General features: G+C 32.0%; 2 protein-coding genes and 1 non-coding gene across 3 annotated transcripts; 2 read left to right on the top strand and 1 right to left on the bottom strand.

Annotated features, from left to right (window-relative positions):
* Nucleotides 1-462: 462 nt before the first annotated feature.
* LOC101248036 (pyruvate kinase 1, cytosolic) lies at nucleotides 463-7,929 on the top strand. The gene is made up of 16 exons (XM_004246530.5): nucleotides 463-739; nucleotides 862-958; nucleotides 1,060-1,157; nucleotides 2,023-2,178; nucleotides 2,374-2,451; nucleotides 2,954-3,085; nucleotides 3,836-3,916; nucleotides 4,129-4,200; nucleotides 4,325-4,414; nucleotides 4,801-4,945; nucleotides 5,080-5,168; nucleotides 5,900-5,995; nucleotides 6,117-6,184; nucleotides 6,273-6,372; nucleotides 7,073-7,132; nucleotides 7,391-7,929. The coding sequence occupies exons 1-16, from the start codon at nucleotides 671-673 to the stop codon at nucleotides 7,541-7,543; spliced, it is 1,584 nt and encodes a 527-aa protein (XP_004246578.1). The 5' UTR covers nucleotides 463-670; the 3' UTR covers nucleotides 7,544-7,929.
* Nucleotides 7,930-8,326: 397 nt separating this feature from the next.
* TRNAR-UCU (transfer RNA arginine (anticodon UCU)) lies at nucleotides 8,327-8,399 on the top strand. The gene has a single exon. It is a non-coding gene; the product is annotated as a tRNA-Arg (tRNA).
* Nucleotides 8,400-9,199: 800 nt separating this feature from the next.
* LOC101248512 (trihelix transcription factor DF1) lies at nucleotides 9,200-11,386 on the bottom strand. Its single transcript, XM_010327643.4, has one exon. The coding sequence runs from the start codon at nucleotides 10,802-10,804 to the stop codon at nucleotides 9,329-9,331; it is 1,476 nt and encodes a 491-aa protein (XP_010325945.1). The 5' UTR covers nucleotides 10,805-11,386; the 3' UTR covers nucleotides 9,200-9,328.
* Between the last annotated feature and the right edge of the window lie 4,588 nt (nucleotides 11,387-15,974).

The following is a 15,974-nucleotide window of genomic DNA, read 5'->3' as shown; positions in this document are numbered from 1 at the left end:
AGTTTTACCTCGAAATATATAACAATCCATCCATTTTATTATATCTATCATGATTTAATTTAATGAAACGTGAAATTTAAAATATTTTATTTTATTTATTTATTTACAACCATGAATCAAAAAAGGTAAAATCCCATATAAATGTATTATGTTCATATGCTAGAGTATCAATAAGAAAACTTAAATGATGAAATTAAAAGTTCTCCAAATAATCAAAAGTACATAAAAATAACCATTCTAATATTAACCACACCATAGAAAAAAACTAATTTTATAAATTAGATCGTACGTTTATCGAAGTCAAAAATATTAGATAATTTCTCTTATATAAATATTATCAAATACTATTATTTGATATCTATGTTGATGAGTCATAACATATATCTCGTGAAATTAATCGAAATATACATTAATTTACTCGGAAGCCATGATTATAGAAAATGCTATCTTCGTTTTTTCATTATACGAAAACACAAACTTAGTTGAGGTGCTCGCGAGTTAACGTGTCACGTGCTTAGCCCACCAAAAAAACTAAACTACCAAACTATTCATTTTTGCGCTTTCTGTGATCTCTTCTTTCTCTATAAAAAAAGAAAGTTCTTATTTTTTTTTTTCATTCTTCTTTAGAAAAAAACTGATTCATTTTGTTAATTTTTTCACTAACAAAACCATGCATTCAAATCATTTACTTCTTGAAGAACCCATTAGGATGGCTTCCATATTGGAGCCATCCAAAGCTGTAAGTTTCCCAAAAAAAAACCATTTTTTTTCATGCTTTAGATCTGTATTTTTTCATATGATTTGTGTATTTATGGTGATAATAACTAATGGGGTTTGTTTAAATTTTTAAAATCTTGGTAGGGTTTTTTTCCTGCAATGACGAAGATTGTTGGAACATTGGGTGCAAAATCTCGATCCGTTGAGGTTCTTTCAGCATGTCTTAAAGCTGGAATGTCAGGTATTAATATATTGAAAAATTTCAGTTTTTTTTTTTTTGGAAATGTTGTGATTAATGGTTAAAAGGGTTTGTTTTGATTGTTATTTTTGTTGGTTTTGTAGTGGCAAGATTTGATTTTTCATTGGGTGATACTAAATATCATCAGGAGACATTGGAGAATTTGAAGAGTGCTATTAAGAGCACTAAGAAGCTATGTTCTGTATGTATTATATTGTATTGTGTTGTATTCTATTGTTTGATGAATACCATGTTTGGTTTAGATTGTATTGGTTTACGTTGTTGCATAATGTCAACTCACACATCTAATTTTTAGTATGATTCGAAATTTGAATTCATTGTTTTTGCCTTTTTTGAATAGTGATAGTTACTCTTTTTGTCACTCAGTTACATTTTGATTGTAGTCGTTGTGATATTCGACAAAGCACGTTTAACCTTCAACTAATGGAAATTTGTGCCTCTTGATCCTTTACGTAGGATATGTGCTGTGTTTTGAATATTTTTAGAACTATATTATTGTTGAGTATGGAGTAATAGTACAAGATTATCATGGGAAATGAGTAATCATGAGGTGGAACAATTTGGAAGCATTGATAAATTTGTGATATTCACAAGCAAAGGGATCAAAAGTGCACTTTTCAATTAATTAGAGGTCAAATGTGTTTAGTCAGATGTCACAAGGAGTAAAATCAATATTTATCACCAACAGAGGTGATAAAAAGTGCTATTAACCCTTTTAAAATAAGAACTGTGTATGTAGAAACTATATAAGATGTTCTATAAATCACAAGTTTTAGTTGTTAAAATATATTTGAAAACTGTTAACTGGATACTTAAAGTGGACTAGTCGAATAGTTGAGTGTTGTTACTTTTGAGTTAAAGGGAGTATTATCTTGCATTTGTGAACAATTAAATGGATAAATTGTAGATCATATACTCTCCTCCACATTTTGCGTTGCCTCTATTCACTTCCACGGATTTAGTTACAACTATGTCATTGCACCTTTTGAGCATTGTCCAGTAACTTGACAAGGGTATTAAGACTATTTTTGTTTTCATTTTGTCAGGTCATGCTAGATACTGCAGGTCCAGAGCTAACGGTTGTTAACAAGAGTGAGAAACCTATTTCACTTGAGGCAAATGCAACTATTACTCTTACACCTGATGAAGGCCAGGAAGCATCTTCTGAAGTGTTTCCAATCAATTTTGGTGGATTATCCAAGGTTCAATTAGTTCCCTTCGTCTTCGCTTTGCATTTTCCTCTGCAATGCATCCTGGTAACCAAAAAGTGTTTCCAATGGAAGGGAAAAGAGCAAATTCAATTTGAATTTGATGGCGAGAATATCATCAAAATTGTTGTTTAGGAGGGGTGAATGTCCTTCATGATATTAAATTATGGTGTTAATTTTTTCTTGCAGGCAGTGAAAAAGGGAGACACCATTTTTATTGGCCAATACCTCTTCACAGGAAGTGAAACGACGTCTGTGTGGCTGGAGGTATTACATTAAAAAGCCTCCTTATTTCCCTAGCCACCCTATATTTTTTTAATCCGTTGTGTTTAGCAACAGATGTTTATGTTTAAGTTTGTCTATGAGTATATTTTGCAATGTGTTTGCAACTGCACAATTATGAACTTTTTTGACAAAGACAGTTACTCCCTCTATTTCAATTTGCTTGTCTGGTTTTGACTTTTAAATCTTGTGGTTTTAAGCTAAAGATATGTTGATTGTAAATAATGTAATGTTCAAAAAATAATATATGTTGAATGTACCAAATGTCCTTTAATTTTGTCATCTTTAACACCTCATGTGGAATGTTGGAAATAAAAAAGTTGCCAAAAAGGGTAAGAGGCATTCTTTTTATTTTTAAACAAACGAAAAAGGAAAATAAGACAAACTAATTGAAACTGAAGGATTAATACATTTCTACTGCTCCAGTAAGAAGCAGTTTAAGGTTGTTTGAATCCGCTGATTAAGAATTCCAAATATCGTTGCACAGGTAGATCAAGTGAAAGGGGATGATATAGTTTGCATTGTCAAGAACTCTGCCACGTTAACTGGGTCATTGTTCACTCTGCATGCTGCTCAGATTCACATTGATTTACCTACTCTCTCAGATAAAGATAAGAAGGTAAGTTACTCAAACTTCATAGAACCTATAAAAATCATCCTGTTCATTATGTGTGCAATTAGTGAAGTTCATGTTACAAACTCACATGGTTATGGAAAAATTTCTGTGAGAACTTTGTGGTTGAGTAAATATGTCTATTTATTCTTGAGGACTTAAGCTGAGGCTCTATCAGAAATAGCCTCTCTACCTCCCCGAAGGTAGGAACACTGTGTACATACTACCCCGCGGTTACCCCACTTAAGGGATTACACGGATATGTTGTTATTGTTGTTGTTATTCTTGGGGACTTGGACACTTAATAGAAGTGTTAAGATTTACTTATCTATTTTATAGAAATTGTAATTAGGCTTTTTGTGTATGTATGAGATGAGTCTTAAGATGGTTGTGATTCTGTTTGGTTATGTAAGCATGGATTGGTGGGACCTAGCAAGTTCTCGTCTTCCCATCTTTCCACTTTCTGTAGCAATATCTTGGCAATGCCAAAATTATGTCCTTTCTCTTGATATTTGAAGTTCTAACTTGTATTACACTCAGAAAGAGTTTCAAGGGTTCCTCTATTATCTTTGGTACTTTAATATTGGCTAATGACTATACTACCTTAATGTTAATGCAAGCATATTAGTTTTGAATTATGGTATTATCCTCCCTCAAACTACTTATTTCTCTGCGTCTGCCTCGTTAATGGTTTGGCTTTGTGCAGCTATCTGTTTTAACTTTTTTGTGGTGCTCTTGGCATGCTAATTGAATCAGGTTATTAGCACATGGGGAGTCCAAAACAAAATTGATTTTCTTTCATTATCATTTACCAGGCATGCTGAGGATGTTCGTGAGGTAATGATTACACTGTCTTCTTTTTTTCTTTATGTATTTTCTTTGGCGAGGCTTGGATATAAGACTTTTGGACCTTTGTTTTCTTTACTACCATATGTGGTTTGTGTGAGCACCTCGTCTAAAATTTAAACCGTTGAGAGGGGACAACATTATTTATTTATTGCTTGAATACAAATCAACCTCATTGGTTCTTTTTTCTTTTGTAAATTCAGGCTCGTGAATTCTTAAGTAAGCTGGGTGATCTAAGCCAAACTCAGATCTTTGCCAAAATTGAAAACGAAGAGGTTAGTTGGTAAACTGTTATTTTCTGTCTGATCTTTTCATTTGGATAGTCCTTTGTGAGATTGGTATGGAATATGATAAATTGCCGGGCTTGCAATTTACTTCTTTCCGTGGTGATTTATGTAGGGCTTGAAACATTTTGATGATATACTTCAAGAGGCTGATGGAATCATCCTTTCTCGTGGAAACCTTGGTATAGATCTCCCACCTGAGAAGGTAAGTTTGATTCTGTTAATTTTTCTTCTCTTTTTTCTTTTTGAGCTGAGGGACTATCGGAAACAACCTCTATACCTTCCAAGTTAGGGTAAGATCTAAGTACACTCTACCCTCCCCAAACCCCACTTGTTTGATTACATGGGTATGTTGTTTTTTTGGTAATCCCATATTTTATCCCGGGATTATTATCTTTAGCCACCAACCAAACCCCAGTGTTTTAGCTTTTGGGGGGTGACAATGGATCCATTTAGCAATTGAATTGAGTGATATGGAGGCAAACACTCCAACCTCTCCTGTTAACTAATCGTCGTTGCAAAATACTGAATGTATTGTAATCATCATTTCTTAGTAGGATCATCATTCAACTAATTTTTGATGGTACACAGGTGTTCTTGTTCCAGAAGGCAGCTGTTTACAAGTGTAACATGGCTGGCAAGCCTGCTGTAGTAACACGTGTTGTTGATAGTATGACTGACAATCTTAGGCCAACTCGTGCCGAAGCAACAGATGTTGCTAATGCTGTCTTGGATGGTAATCTTGCTGCCCATCTTAGTGGTTCTACTATCCCTTATTGTCTCTGAAGATTTCAGTTCCTTTTTTCATCCTTCATATGATTCCTTGTTAGTTTGTTTCTGGTAGGAGCTTGACTTTTAACGTTTGTGCAGGTACTGATGCAATTCTTCTTGGTGCTGAAACTCTACGTGGATTATACCCAATTGAGACTATTTCAACTGTTGGAAAAATTTGTGCGGAGGTGATTTTCATTTTTTTTCCTGAACCTTTGTGTGAAATAAGAGGATCTGTGTGCAATATTTTGGCAATATTTTCCACGTTAAGTACATTCTACAATGGTTTACATTTGAACACCTATTTACTTGCCAAATCATCGGTAGTTGGTTTATTGTATGACATATTAAGGGACATTTTCTCAGAAAGGTCTACTCTTGTCAAATACATGGCGTAGTAGTTATCTTCAGAATCAGATTATGGGATGAAGGATACTGTTATGATCCAATTGCAATGTATGGGACTTTAGTCCCACATAGGTTTAATGGGGAGCTGATGTGGGGCTTATATAGCTTTGGGATCTCCCACCTCAATAGCTAGTTTTTGGGTATCAGAGGCACCAACCGCCTACGTGCTCGGCGTGCCTTGGATGGTGACACTGGTATTACAGTGTTAGCCCAGGGCTAGAAATGGTCTAGCACATAGCCATTAAGAAGGATGGCTGTTGAGCATGATGGTTTGTTATGATCCTATTATAAAGTGTGGGACTTGAGTCCCACACCGGTTTAACGGGGAGCTGATGTGGGGCCTATATAACCTTGGGCACTTCCACCTCAATGGCTAGCTTTTGGGGTGTGGTTCTCCCTGAATTGTATCAGATACTCTAAGTCCCCACCCCCTCGTAGTGTTTACCACCTTCCGGGTTTTTTTCCAGAGAATACAGGGAGTAGCCCTAGTTAACAAATAATTTCCTTGCAGGCAGAGAAGGTCTTTAACCAAGATCTATACTTCAAGAGAACAGTCAAATTTGTTGGGGAGCCCATGTCACACCTGGAATCAATTGCGTCCTCTGCGGTATTCTTTTGGACATAAATCCGTTTCTTGAAATGATATGAGAGAATTCCGGAAATTTCATAGATTTCTTCATTTGCGTACTAGTTCTAAAGAAATGACTATTTATCCACTTGCTGTTTAGGTCCGGGCAGCAATTAAGGTGAAAGCATCAGTAATTATTTGTTTCACTTCATCTGGAAGGGCAGCACGGTGATCTCTCTGTTCTTACGAAATTTCTTAGAATTTATACTATATCTTTATTATTAAGAGCTGTAAATGGTTACCTTTATGTGCTCAGATTGATAGCCAAATATAGGCCAACAATGCCAGTATTGTCTGTTGTAATTCCTCGACTGAAGACAAATCAATTGAAGTGGAGCTTTACCGGCGCATTTGAGGTATACCCTTATTATTATCCTTTCAAGAATCAAATCCAGTTCATGATGTTCTGACCTTTTTAGTTCATTTGATTGACAAGGACTATTATGTTCCTCACAGAACATAGTTTATCCAATACTTCTTCACTTCCTTATTACTTATTATCAGTCAAATTTTATGATGGAATGATTTCTACTCAACCCCAACACAAAATCCGTAAGAGAATAACAGATAATGTAATCTTTTCAGTTTTGGTCTCAAGTAACGACTAAAGCCATGATAGTATCTGAGAACTGGATTATAGTTATTCTTAATTTTCCTAATCTTAAGTGACTCTTGTTACTCTTACTTTCATATCATCCCGTTTCTTGCTGGTCAATTTGTTTGTTCAATTATATTGCTATAGATTTTTTTAACATGTGACTTATCTGTCAGACTAACAATGATTTAGAGTTGCAATATCGAGTATTAGAGGCCCTCCATAATTTCCTTGGTCATTTATTTCCATTTCCACTATTTATAGGACGATCTCTTAGTGTGTCCTCTCACCTTCTTCCGTCTGCCTGCTTTTCTCATTGCTTCCGAACTATTTAGTAAGATTTCGGGCAAATTTAAGTCTAAGTTGGAAAAAAAAAAAAGAGTGTTGAAGTTGTTCCTTATTCCTTTTATTTCATTGCGAAGCTCACAGGTTTTAAATTTTTGTAACTTCTCCATGTTCAGGCAAGGCAGTCTCTTATTGTGAGGGGTCTTTTCCCAATGCTTGCTGATCCTCGACATCCTGTAAGTCTCATCGTCTTGGTGTTCCATATTTTCCCGTTTGCATCACTTTGTACTTATTTAGTTTATTTTTGAAGTAGGGTATGAGTTCTGAACTCGCCACTGAACTCATAGCTCATTTTAGTTATTGGATTCTCGATTAAATATTTTCCTGATACAAATACCGGGTTTAAACAAAAACTTCTTGATTCGTCCAAACTAGTATTTATACTATAGCTTCGGCCCTGAATCTTGATTATACTTACTTTACTCTTTCCATAGGCTGAGTCTACGAATGCATCAAACGAGTCTGTGCTGAAAGTTGCCCTCGATCACGGGAAGGCCTCAGGAGTTGTGAAGTCCCACGATCGAGTTGTCATCTGCCAGAAAGTTGGAGACGCATCGGTGGTTAAGATTATTGAACTGGAAGGTTAAGCTTCTAGTTATCCTCATTTTATTTTTTTTTTGGATGTGATGGTAGAGTGTTAAAGTCATCAGAAGTTGAGGTTCTAATATTGATATCCTATAGTTAGTATATTGTGGACAATTCTTGTGGTCAGAACTTGCAATAGCTGAGAAAATTTCGAGAGACAAGTATCTCGTGGAAGTAGTCGAGCTGGTCCCGACATCATGATTATCAAAAAAAAAAAAATAGAAGAAAGAGAAGTATGGTGTCTCTTATCTAGTTTAGGTATATGAGTCTTGTTTATTTTTCTTCTTGATGTTATGGAGATGTCCATACCAAGTTATTTTGTTATGTTTATTACCACTCAGATATTATTAGCAATAAAAAATTTTGAAGTATGTTTTCATTCTTGTTATTAGGAGTCTTTTGTCTGCTTTAAGATTTATATGTCAGCAGAAAATATAAAAAGAACTCAAAATGACTGAGCTTAAATGAAATAATAAGGACAACGAAAAATTGGACAGATGATCTCAATGATTAAATCAACAAATGGTACATCACCAACAAGGATTGTGATGGAATGAATAAGATATCTCTATCCTTAATCAGAAGTCTTAAATTCAAATTCTAGATATAATAGCCATTTTGTAAACGCTTCTTCTTCAAATGAGCTCGCTCAATTCTAATCCGGATTAGTTGGAGCTCTAATACGAATTACAGTTCATCGAATGAAAAATTAAAAAAAATGGTGTGTGATGTTTGATCATATATGTTTTGATATTATAAAAAAGATCAGTTGTAATAAACAACAAGCGCCCATGGCCTAATGGATAAGGCGCTTGACTTCTAATCAAGCGATTGTGGGTTCGAGTCCCACTGGGCGTGCATTTTTTTACTTTTTTTTTTTCGAAAAAAAAAATACCATTTTTTCCTCTCTTTCCAATATTAATTTTTGTTTGATATTCAAAATGAACCAACAATTTTGTCACCCCAAAATGAAGATAAATACAAGAGTGAGAAATGTATGATTCATAGTATAAAGCTATGTTGCTCGAAATTATTGTTATATCAGTGTTGAAATTTTTCAAAGACTACTTTAAAGTTTAAAGAGTATTTAACACACTCGTCATCAATATTTTTAAAGAGTCTTAACAATTATTGCTGCATCTGTTTTAGATTTCCCCAAAATGGATTACTTGAGGAGTATATAAAACACGCTCATTGATAATTCTAAAGAGTTCGAACAATATAGATGTAAACTGATCAAACAAATCCAAGCCTATGAAGAAACTCAAAAATACTTGATCTAAGATTCAAATTTGAAAGAAAGAACACTAAGACAAAATTTCTCTTGGAGATGGCGCCTCAATCCCGAATTTAGTGGGAATCCAATAAAGTACTAGACACCGGGGCGAAAAAAAAAGAACGACTAGTTAGTTGCCTTTTTTGCTTTGTTGCTCGAACTTTCCAATGAACTACTTTAAAGAGTATCTTAAACACTCGTCATCAACATTTTTAAAGAGTCTCCAAAATGGACTACTTCAGGAGTATGTGATACACACTGTGTCATCAACTTTTTTAAAGAGTCCGAGCAAACATAATAGATATAAACATCAACTTTTTTAAAGAGTCCGAGCAAACATAATAGATATAAACTAAAGTTAGATCAGATCAGTGGAAAACTATTAAGAAGCAATAAAAGACTTTGATTCAAGATTCAAATTTGGAAAAACATATATACATACATACTATATATTTACATAATATATCTGATCTATTATCTTAGTTCCTGATAATATTGTACAATTTTTTCATCATCCAGTAACAGAAGAAGGGTCACTATTCCTATGGTTATTGTTTGGATGGTGTTGATGATAATCAAGAAGTTCAAGCTCTTTTTGTTTCAACAAAAGCACCATTCTTTCATTCTCCAATTTTTTCCTCTCATTGATTAGTTTATCCCTTTCCATTTCCCTCTCCTTCTTGCTTATAAACTTCTTCCATTTCAATCTTTGCTTTTGGAGCTCAAATGCTTGACACAAATAGCTAACATGTTGTTCTTCTAATTGCATCATTTTAGTTTTCATCCATTGCATCTTCTCAAGTGAACTCCTCCCTCTATCTTGAACTACATTAGCCAATTCAGTACTCAATTGTTGTACCATTGGTGATGAGGTTCCCAACTTTCTTTGCCTCTTTCTTGATCTTTCATCCATGTCATCGTCCTCCTCTTCGTGGCTCTGATGATCGTGTTCGTGTCCTCCTCTTGCACCAGACACCTCATCATCGTCATCCTCCTCATCTTCATCCTCCTCGTCCTCGTCCTCGTTCTCCTCGTCATTTTCCCCCCCTTTTGGCATTTTAGACCCTACTACTAAACTAGCACCAATTCTTGGATTTGTATTTTCTGATGAATGCAGACACCTCTGTTGCTGTTGTTGCTGCTCTGATTGGTTTTGATGAGCTTGTGGATTAGCAACTCCACTCCCACTACCACCATTATGACCACAACTATTATGATAAGCACACATTTCTCTGAAATACAAGTGCTTAGAATTCAACAACTTCTTCACTTCTTCTTTCATTTTTGGTGATAAATGATCCATTGTTTCAAGCAACTTTTGATTCTCCACAACTCTACAAGAAGTACCTTTTCCAAGAATGTCATTAACCCTCTTGTACCTTTTATTCAAGTCATTGAATTTGTCTTCACATTGTTGTGGTGACACATAAAAACCCCTTTCCATCATAGCTCTAGAAACTGATTTCCATTTCCCCTTTTTTTGCAAAACCCCTACACCCCCACCCCCACCCCCACCACTCCCACCTTTCTTTTTCCCACTTGAATCATTGTTGATATTCCCTTCAGAACCAACTTCATCACCAATATAATAAACCACCATAATCAACAACCTAACCATATTATCAGTCCACTTCATTCTTTGCCAAGGACAAGTCTTATTACCATTCCTTTTACCATCATCAGTACTATTATTGTCAGCACTAACACCAGGAACAGGTTCATCATCATCACTAAAATTCAAGCTTTGATTTTTAGCCTTGTTGCTACCAAATGGAAAAACTTGCCTCAATGTTTGTTGTTGGTTATCATTATTTTCTTGATGTGCAAATGAAACCATGGGGTGGTGGTGGGGTTGGGGCTGGGGGTGAGGTGGAGGTTGTTGATGCAAGTGATGGTGAGTGTTCTGTGGAGGGATTTGATGATGCAATGACATTTCTAATCCCAACATACCAGGACCCATGTTTGAATATAAACTACCAGAATCCATCTAAATCATCAAAAAAAACTTCAAAATCTTGATAACCCCACAAGGCAAAATCTTATGAAACACCACAAAAATCAAAACTTTCAAAACCCCACAAGGCAAAATGTTATGATAAGCACAAAAACCATCACTTCCACAGTAACATTCTTAACCCTATGAACACAAAATGGTACCAAAAACCAGAGGAAAAATTAGCTAAAATTCTAAAGAGAAAGTTAAGCAAACATCACCAGACTGCCAAGACTTCATTTTTCACTGGATAAAGTTTCAACCTTTGCAACAAAAAGCAGCTGAAACTTCAAGAAAAGCAAACAAGACTTGTTTTTTTTTATGGTTTGAGAGCAATTTTGTGTGTGGGGTTGTTTGTTTTTTTGAGAAGTGAAAATGAGAGAGAAAAGGCAAAGTTTTATACAAGATTGAGCAGCTGGTTTTTCAAGCTGTGGGAGGATTCTTGGTTTTGTGATTATACAGATAAAAACTGCCCATAGTTTTTCACTTTTCAACAAATTTGTCAGCTAAAACTTTGGTTTTCCTGTTTTTTTTTTTTTAAATAGTAAAGTGAAGAGAGTCCCACAGAATTTTGCAAAACTATCACTTTTTTTTTTTTGTATTACTTTTATTGTGGTTTTGCAATGTGTTCTATTTATAGCCATTGGATGTGGATTGTGGAGTGATATTAAGGGATTGTTTGGTTAGAGTCTTAAAAGAGATGTTTGATCATCAAATTTTTTAAAGTTAGAACTCCAAAAAACACACTTAAACATAAATTTTGGAATTCAACTTGAAGTTGAGGTAAAAAAATTCACTTCAAATTATTCACAAAAAGTAATTTTCAAATTGTCACTTTGAAAAAATAAAAACTTTATTTTCAAATTTCATAATGAAACATGAATAAACGCACGCGTGATACAAGCTAAAATGTTTTTTTATACAAGAGTGTTCCTCATTTTACTAACCAAACAACCCCTAAGTGAAGAAGGGCAAAATTGTAAATTAATATTAGTTAGGCAGTTTAGAATCTTAAAAAGAAGATTTTTACCTTATTATCATTAAAGGAGATGTACAACTTGTAATGCAAAAAGTACTAAAAAAATCTAAGTTGGTGGTTTTATAGTGCCATCCATTTTATATAAGTGGTTTTCTTAGGTCTTCTAAGGATCAACTTGTGGGACCTACTACATAGAGATGAAAAAAAATGGTGGGGTGGGTGGGGGTAGGGGGTGGGGGGGAGGGGAGGTTGGGCTTGGGCTACTTTAGGTATCCAAGTCTAATTAGGCCCATTTTAAAGTCCAAGTTTGTTTAGAGTTTCAAGGGCTTTTGTTGGACTTATAATTGGGCCTAAAGTTGATTGTGAATATTGAAACTTTTGAGATTTGACATATTTCACTATCATACATACATATGTTATCTCTAATTTAGAGTAAATTACGTAAATCTCATAGTTTTAATATGAAATTACAATTTATTCCTTATAATTTTCTAATTACATCAATCCCTTAAAAATTAATAAAAATTCGGATACAATTATTGAAGCTTGGATACATTAAATATTGTCTCGAATACACTAATATGTAGCTCGCATATATTAAAAACTAGCTCGGATACATTAAAAATTAGCTCAGATACATTATATGTAGCTCGAATACATTAAATACGGACTAGGATACATTAATATACAGCTCGAAGACATTAAAGAAATAAGTTATTTTGGAGATTTTTAAAAGTAAAAAGGAATAATGGAAATAAGTAAAACAAAAGGTGTGTATTTCTATAATTTGTTCTTGAAAAGAATACACATAATATCATTTTTTAAAATTATTATACCATATATTTTAAAAAAGTTAAATCAGATTGACAAATCTCTTAAATATGTTACTAAATAATTATCTTAAAGTCTAATCTCCTTAATTAGTGAGATATTAAAGGTATCTTGTATTTATCTACAAGAAGATAAGTTTTAAAAGGAATATTAAATCTTGTCAAAGACGCAAGCAAAAAAAAATATAACAGAAAAAATACGTAAATCTGTCTTATTTTAATTTAGACAATAATAAATATATTTATATAAATCACAATCTTTGGTTAATAGACAAAATTAAAGTAAATAAAAAATTATAAAATCCACATTAGATAAGAATGAGTCCTAAGTGGATAACGATTGCCGATTTTGCCACTCTTTAGATATGGAACTTTTTTTTAGAAAATAAAATACCTTTAATTAAAAAGGATATTAAAATTAAAAAGATCTTTAATGAATGATTTATAGGGCTAAAAAAATTGCCACAATTTAAGTTGATATTTTGGGCTTTTTAATAGTTAATTGATTGTAAATTTATGTGAAATCTTTATTTTTTTGAAATGAAAAATCACTATAATAAAAATAATTTTTAGCAGTATTAAATATTTACATTAATAAAGAGTGTTAAAGTCTTTATCAGCATTAGTTAAGTGTCATTAGAACTAATGTCGCTAAAGGCTTTAGAGACATATACAAAGAGTGTCAATTGCCGCTAAGAATACATATTTAGCAGCAATTAAGAATTGATTGCCACTAATGATTATTTTTGTTGTAATGCATATATATTTGCATCTACATAAAAAGTACTATAAGTCAAAATAATCGATAATTTAAAATAATTAAAAGATCAAAAAAATTTATGATCAATGATACATTTATTTGAGTTTCAAAATTTGAAAAATGTCAGATCAATTCAGACAGAAAAAATATAACTTATGATAATATTGAGATATTTTTCAAATAGTGATCAAAACATTAATACTTGATTTTTAAAAAAAAAATTGGGTCATTTAGCATAATCATGGCAATAATCTTTATCTTAAGGAAATATCAAATAAAATCGTAAACATCTATTAAGTTTTTTTATTTTTTTATTTCATGCATGCATGTGGAAACAAATTAAAATGCACGTCTCCTCAACTTTAAGTACTTATCCTTAATTAATTAGACGTTAGATATTTTACCTGTGAAATTATACTAATGTATTATTATAGTTATTGAATTAGATATCAAACTAAATTGACGTATTATAACATAAACTATATATTATTTATTTGGATTTAAAATTGTATATAATAGCAAACTAATAACCTAAAATAAATGGAGTAGCTAGGGTTTGATTTAATTATGCTCCATACCAAACGTTAGCCAAAGTTTGCCAGACGCCTCTCTCCCAAAAATCTCGCTCGCCACTCTCCATTCTCGCTCGCCACTCTCCCTCTGCTCGCCTCTCTCGCTTTATACACAGATTTGTATAAATTCTGTTTCTGTTTTGTATAAAGTGAGAGAAAATTGTATATACACATGCAAAAACATATATCTTCGTGTTATACACTTAATTATACAATTTACAAACATTTTACTTCAATTCAATTGTAGACAAATGCAAATTTATACAAATTTTGCAGAGAAAAAGGCCAACGAATTATACAATTGTGAATTATATAATTGCAGTGTGAAATACAATTTTCTCTAACTTTATACATCAGAAGTGTATATATTGTATTTCTGTTTTTGTATAAAGCGAGAGAAAAACATATATCTTCTTGCTATACACTTATAATTATGCAATATACATACATTTTAATTCGATTCAATTATATGCAAAGCAAATTTTATAAAAATATTGCAGCGAAATAGGCAGCGAATCATATAATTGTGCATTATATAATTACAGTGAAATAGGGCGAATTATACAATTGCAGCGAAATAGGCCAGCTAATTATACAATTTAGGCCAACGAATTATACAATTGTATATGTATAGCGAATTATACTATTTTATGTTTGCTATGGGGCGCAATTATGAAAACTTTGTTATAGCATATAAATATAAATTTATACGAGATGATATGTAGGGCATGTATTTTAAAAAATCAAATGATTTGATCAAAATCACGTCTAAATTAAAATTTAAAATTTATAAACTTAATTTTTTTTAATATATGTGCCTCTATAGCTACCTAAACAGTTTTATACTAATTATGTTATTATATAATTAATAATAAAATATAAATTGTATATTGTATATTTGGATACTTTAATGGGTATTTCAATATTTGCTCTTAAAAATATCAAATGCTAAATTTTTAAAAATGTATATTCCACGTCATACCAAATATCATAATATCGAAATTATGATATTCAAATTCAATATTTACCATATCGTAACCAGTATCCTTAAATATAAACAAGTTAACTTCAAATATATTTCTTCGTAAAAAACCATCCACCAAAACATTTATATCAAATTGTTAAAAGTGAAAAAATTTCAATTTTTTAAAAAATATTGGATCAATCACTTAAATAAAAATAAATGTCATGAAATTATAATTGATTAACCAAAAATAATTAATTTGTACGAAAGAGAAATATATTCTTCTCGATTTGTACATTATAATGGAGCCCAAAATGCTGCTAAAGAGTTGAGGTACATTTTATAACAAGGTGTAATATCGTTTCTTTTTTTTTTTCAAGATAGAAAAATTTAGTTAAAATTCTTTTTTTATAGCGTTACGAGGTTTCTTACCTTACTTTTAAATTTTTAAAAATCATTCTTTAATATAGAATTTTGTTTGGATGTACACATATGTTTATCTTTTACTTTTATAATTTAATTTAGAAAAGTAATTTTATTAAATCGTCAGCTTAAGAAAACCGTCTTTTAGATTATGCTTTGAAAGAAATGAAAGGTTATAGTAGTATTTTAATAAAATACTATATAAATTACGAATTTGCTCACCTAACAAATTATGATACCAGTTAAAAAATCTCAATAAAGTCTAATAAAAATCATTGAAACTATTTAACACCAATAAAATCAAATAAACAATATGTCATGTCTAGTGATTAGAAAACATATTTATGAAAATGGTCAATTATCGATGCATTACAAAATGTTACCTATATTTGTGAAAATAACTTGTATTATAAAGACTAAATTGGGGTGATTAAGATATTTTTTTTTGTCTTTAATTATTTTTTTATTTTTTTATTTTAACAAATCAGGATAGAATAATTTTTGTTTATCAATTATGCTCTCAATTAATTAATTATGAAAAATGTAGAACTTTTTGAAATCATAAAATTTTAATTCATCAATTACCTAATTTATAAGGATAGAATGATAAACTCACTATACTAATATTTTTCTTTT

Source organism: Solanum lycopersicum, chromosome 9 (genome assembly GCF_036512215.1).
Source record: "Solanum lycopersicum chromosome 9, SLM_r2.1".
Classification (NCBI taxonomy): Eukaryota; Viridiplantae; Streptophyta; class Magnoliopsida; order Solanales; family Solanaceae; genus Solanum; species Solanum lycopersicum.
Note: the sequence above shows the minus strand (reverse complement) of the source record. Positions and strands in the feature narration are given on the sequence as shown.

Coding starts and splice junctions, on each gene's coding strand:
- LOC101248512 (XM_010327643.4), bottom strand. CDS start 10,804: ATGGATTCTGGTAGTTTATATTCAAACATGGGTCCTGGTATGTTGGGA.
- LOC101248036 (XM_004246530.5), top strand. CDS start 671: ATGCATTCAAATCATTTACTTCTTGAAGAACCCATTAGGATGGCTTCC. Junction 4,201..4,324: donor CCAAAATTGAAAACGAAGAG/GTTAGTTGGTAA, acceptor TGATTTATGTAG/GGCTTGAAACATTTTGATGA. Junction 5,996..6,116: donor AATCAATTGCGTCCTCTGCG/GTATTCTTTTGG, acceptor CTTGCTGTTTAG/GTCCGGGCAGCAATTAAGGT.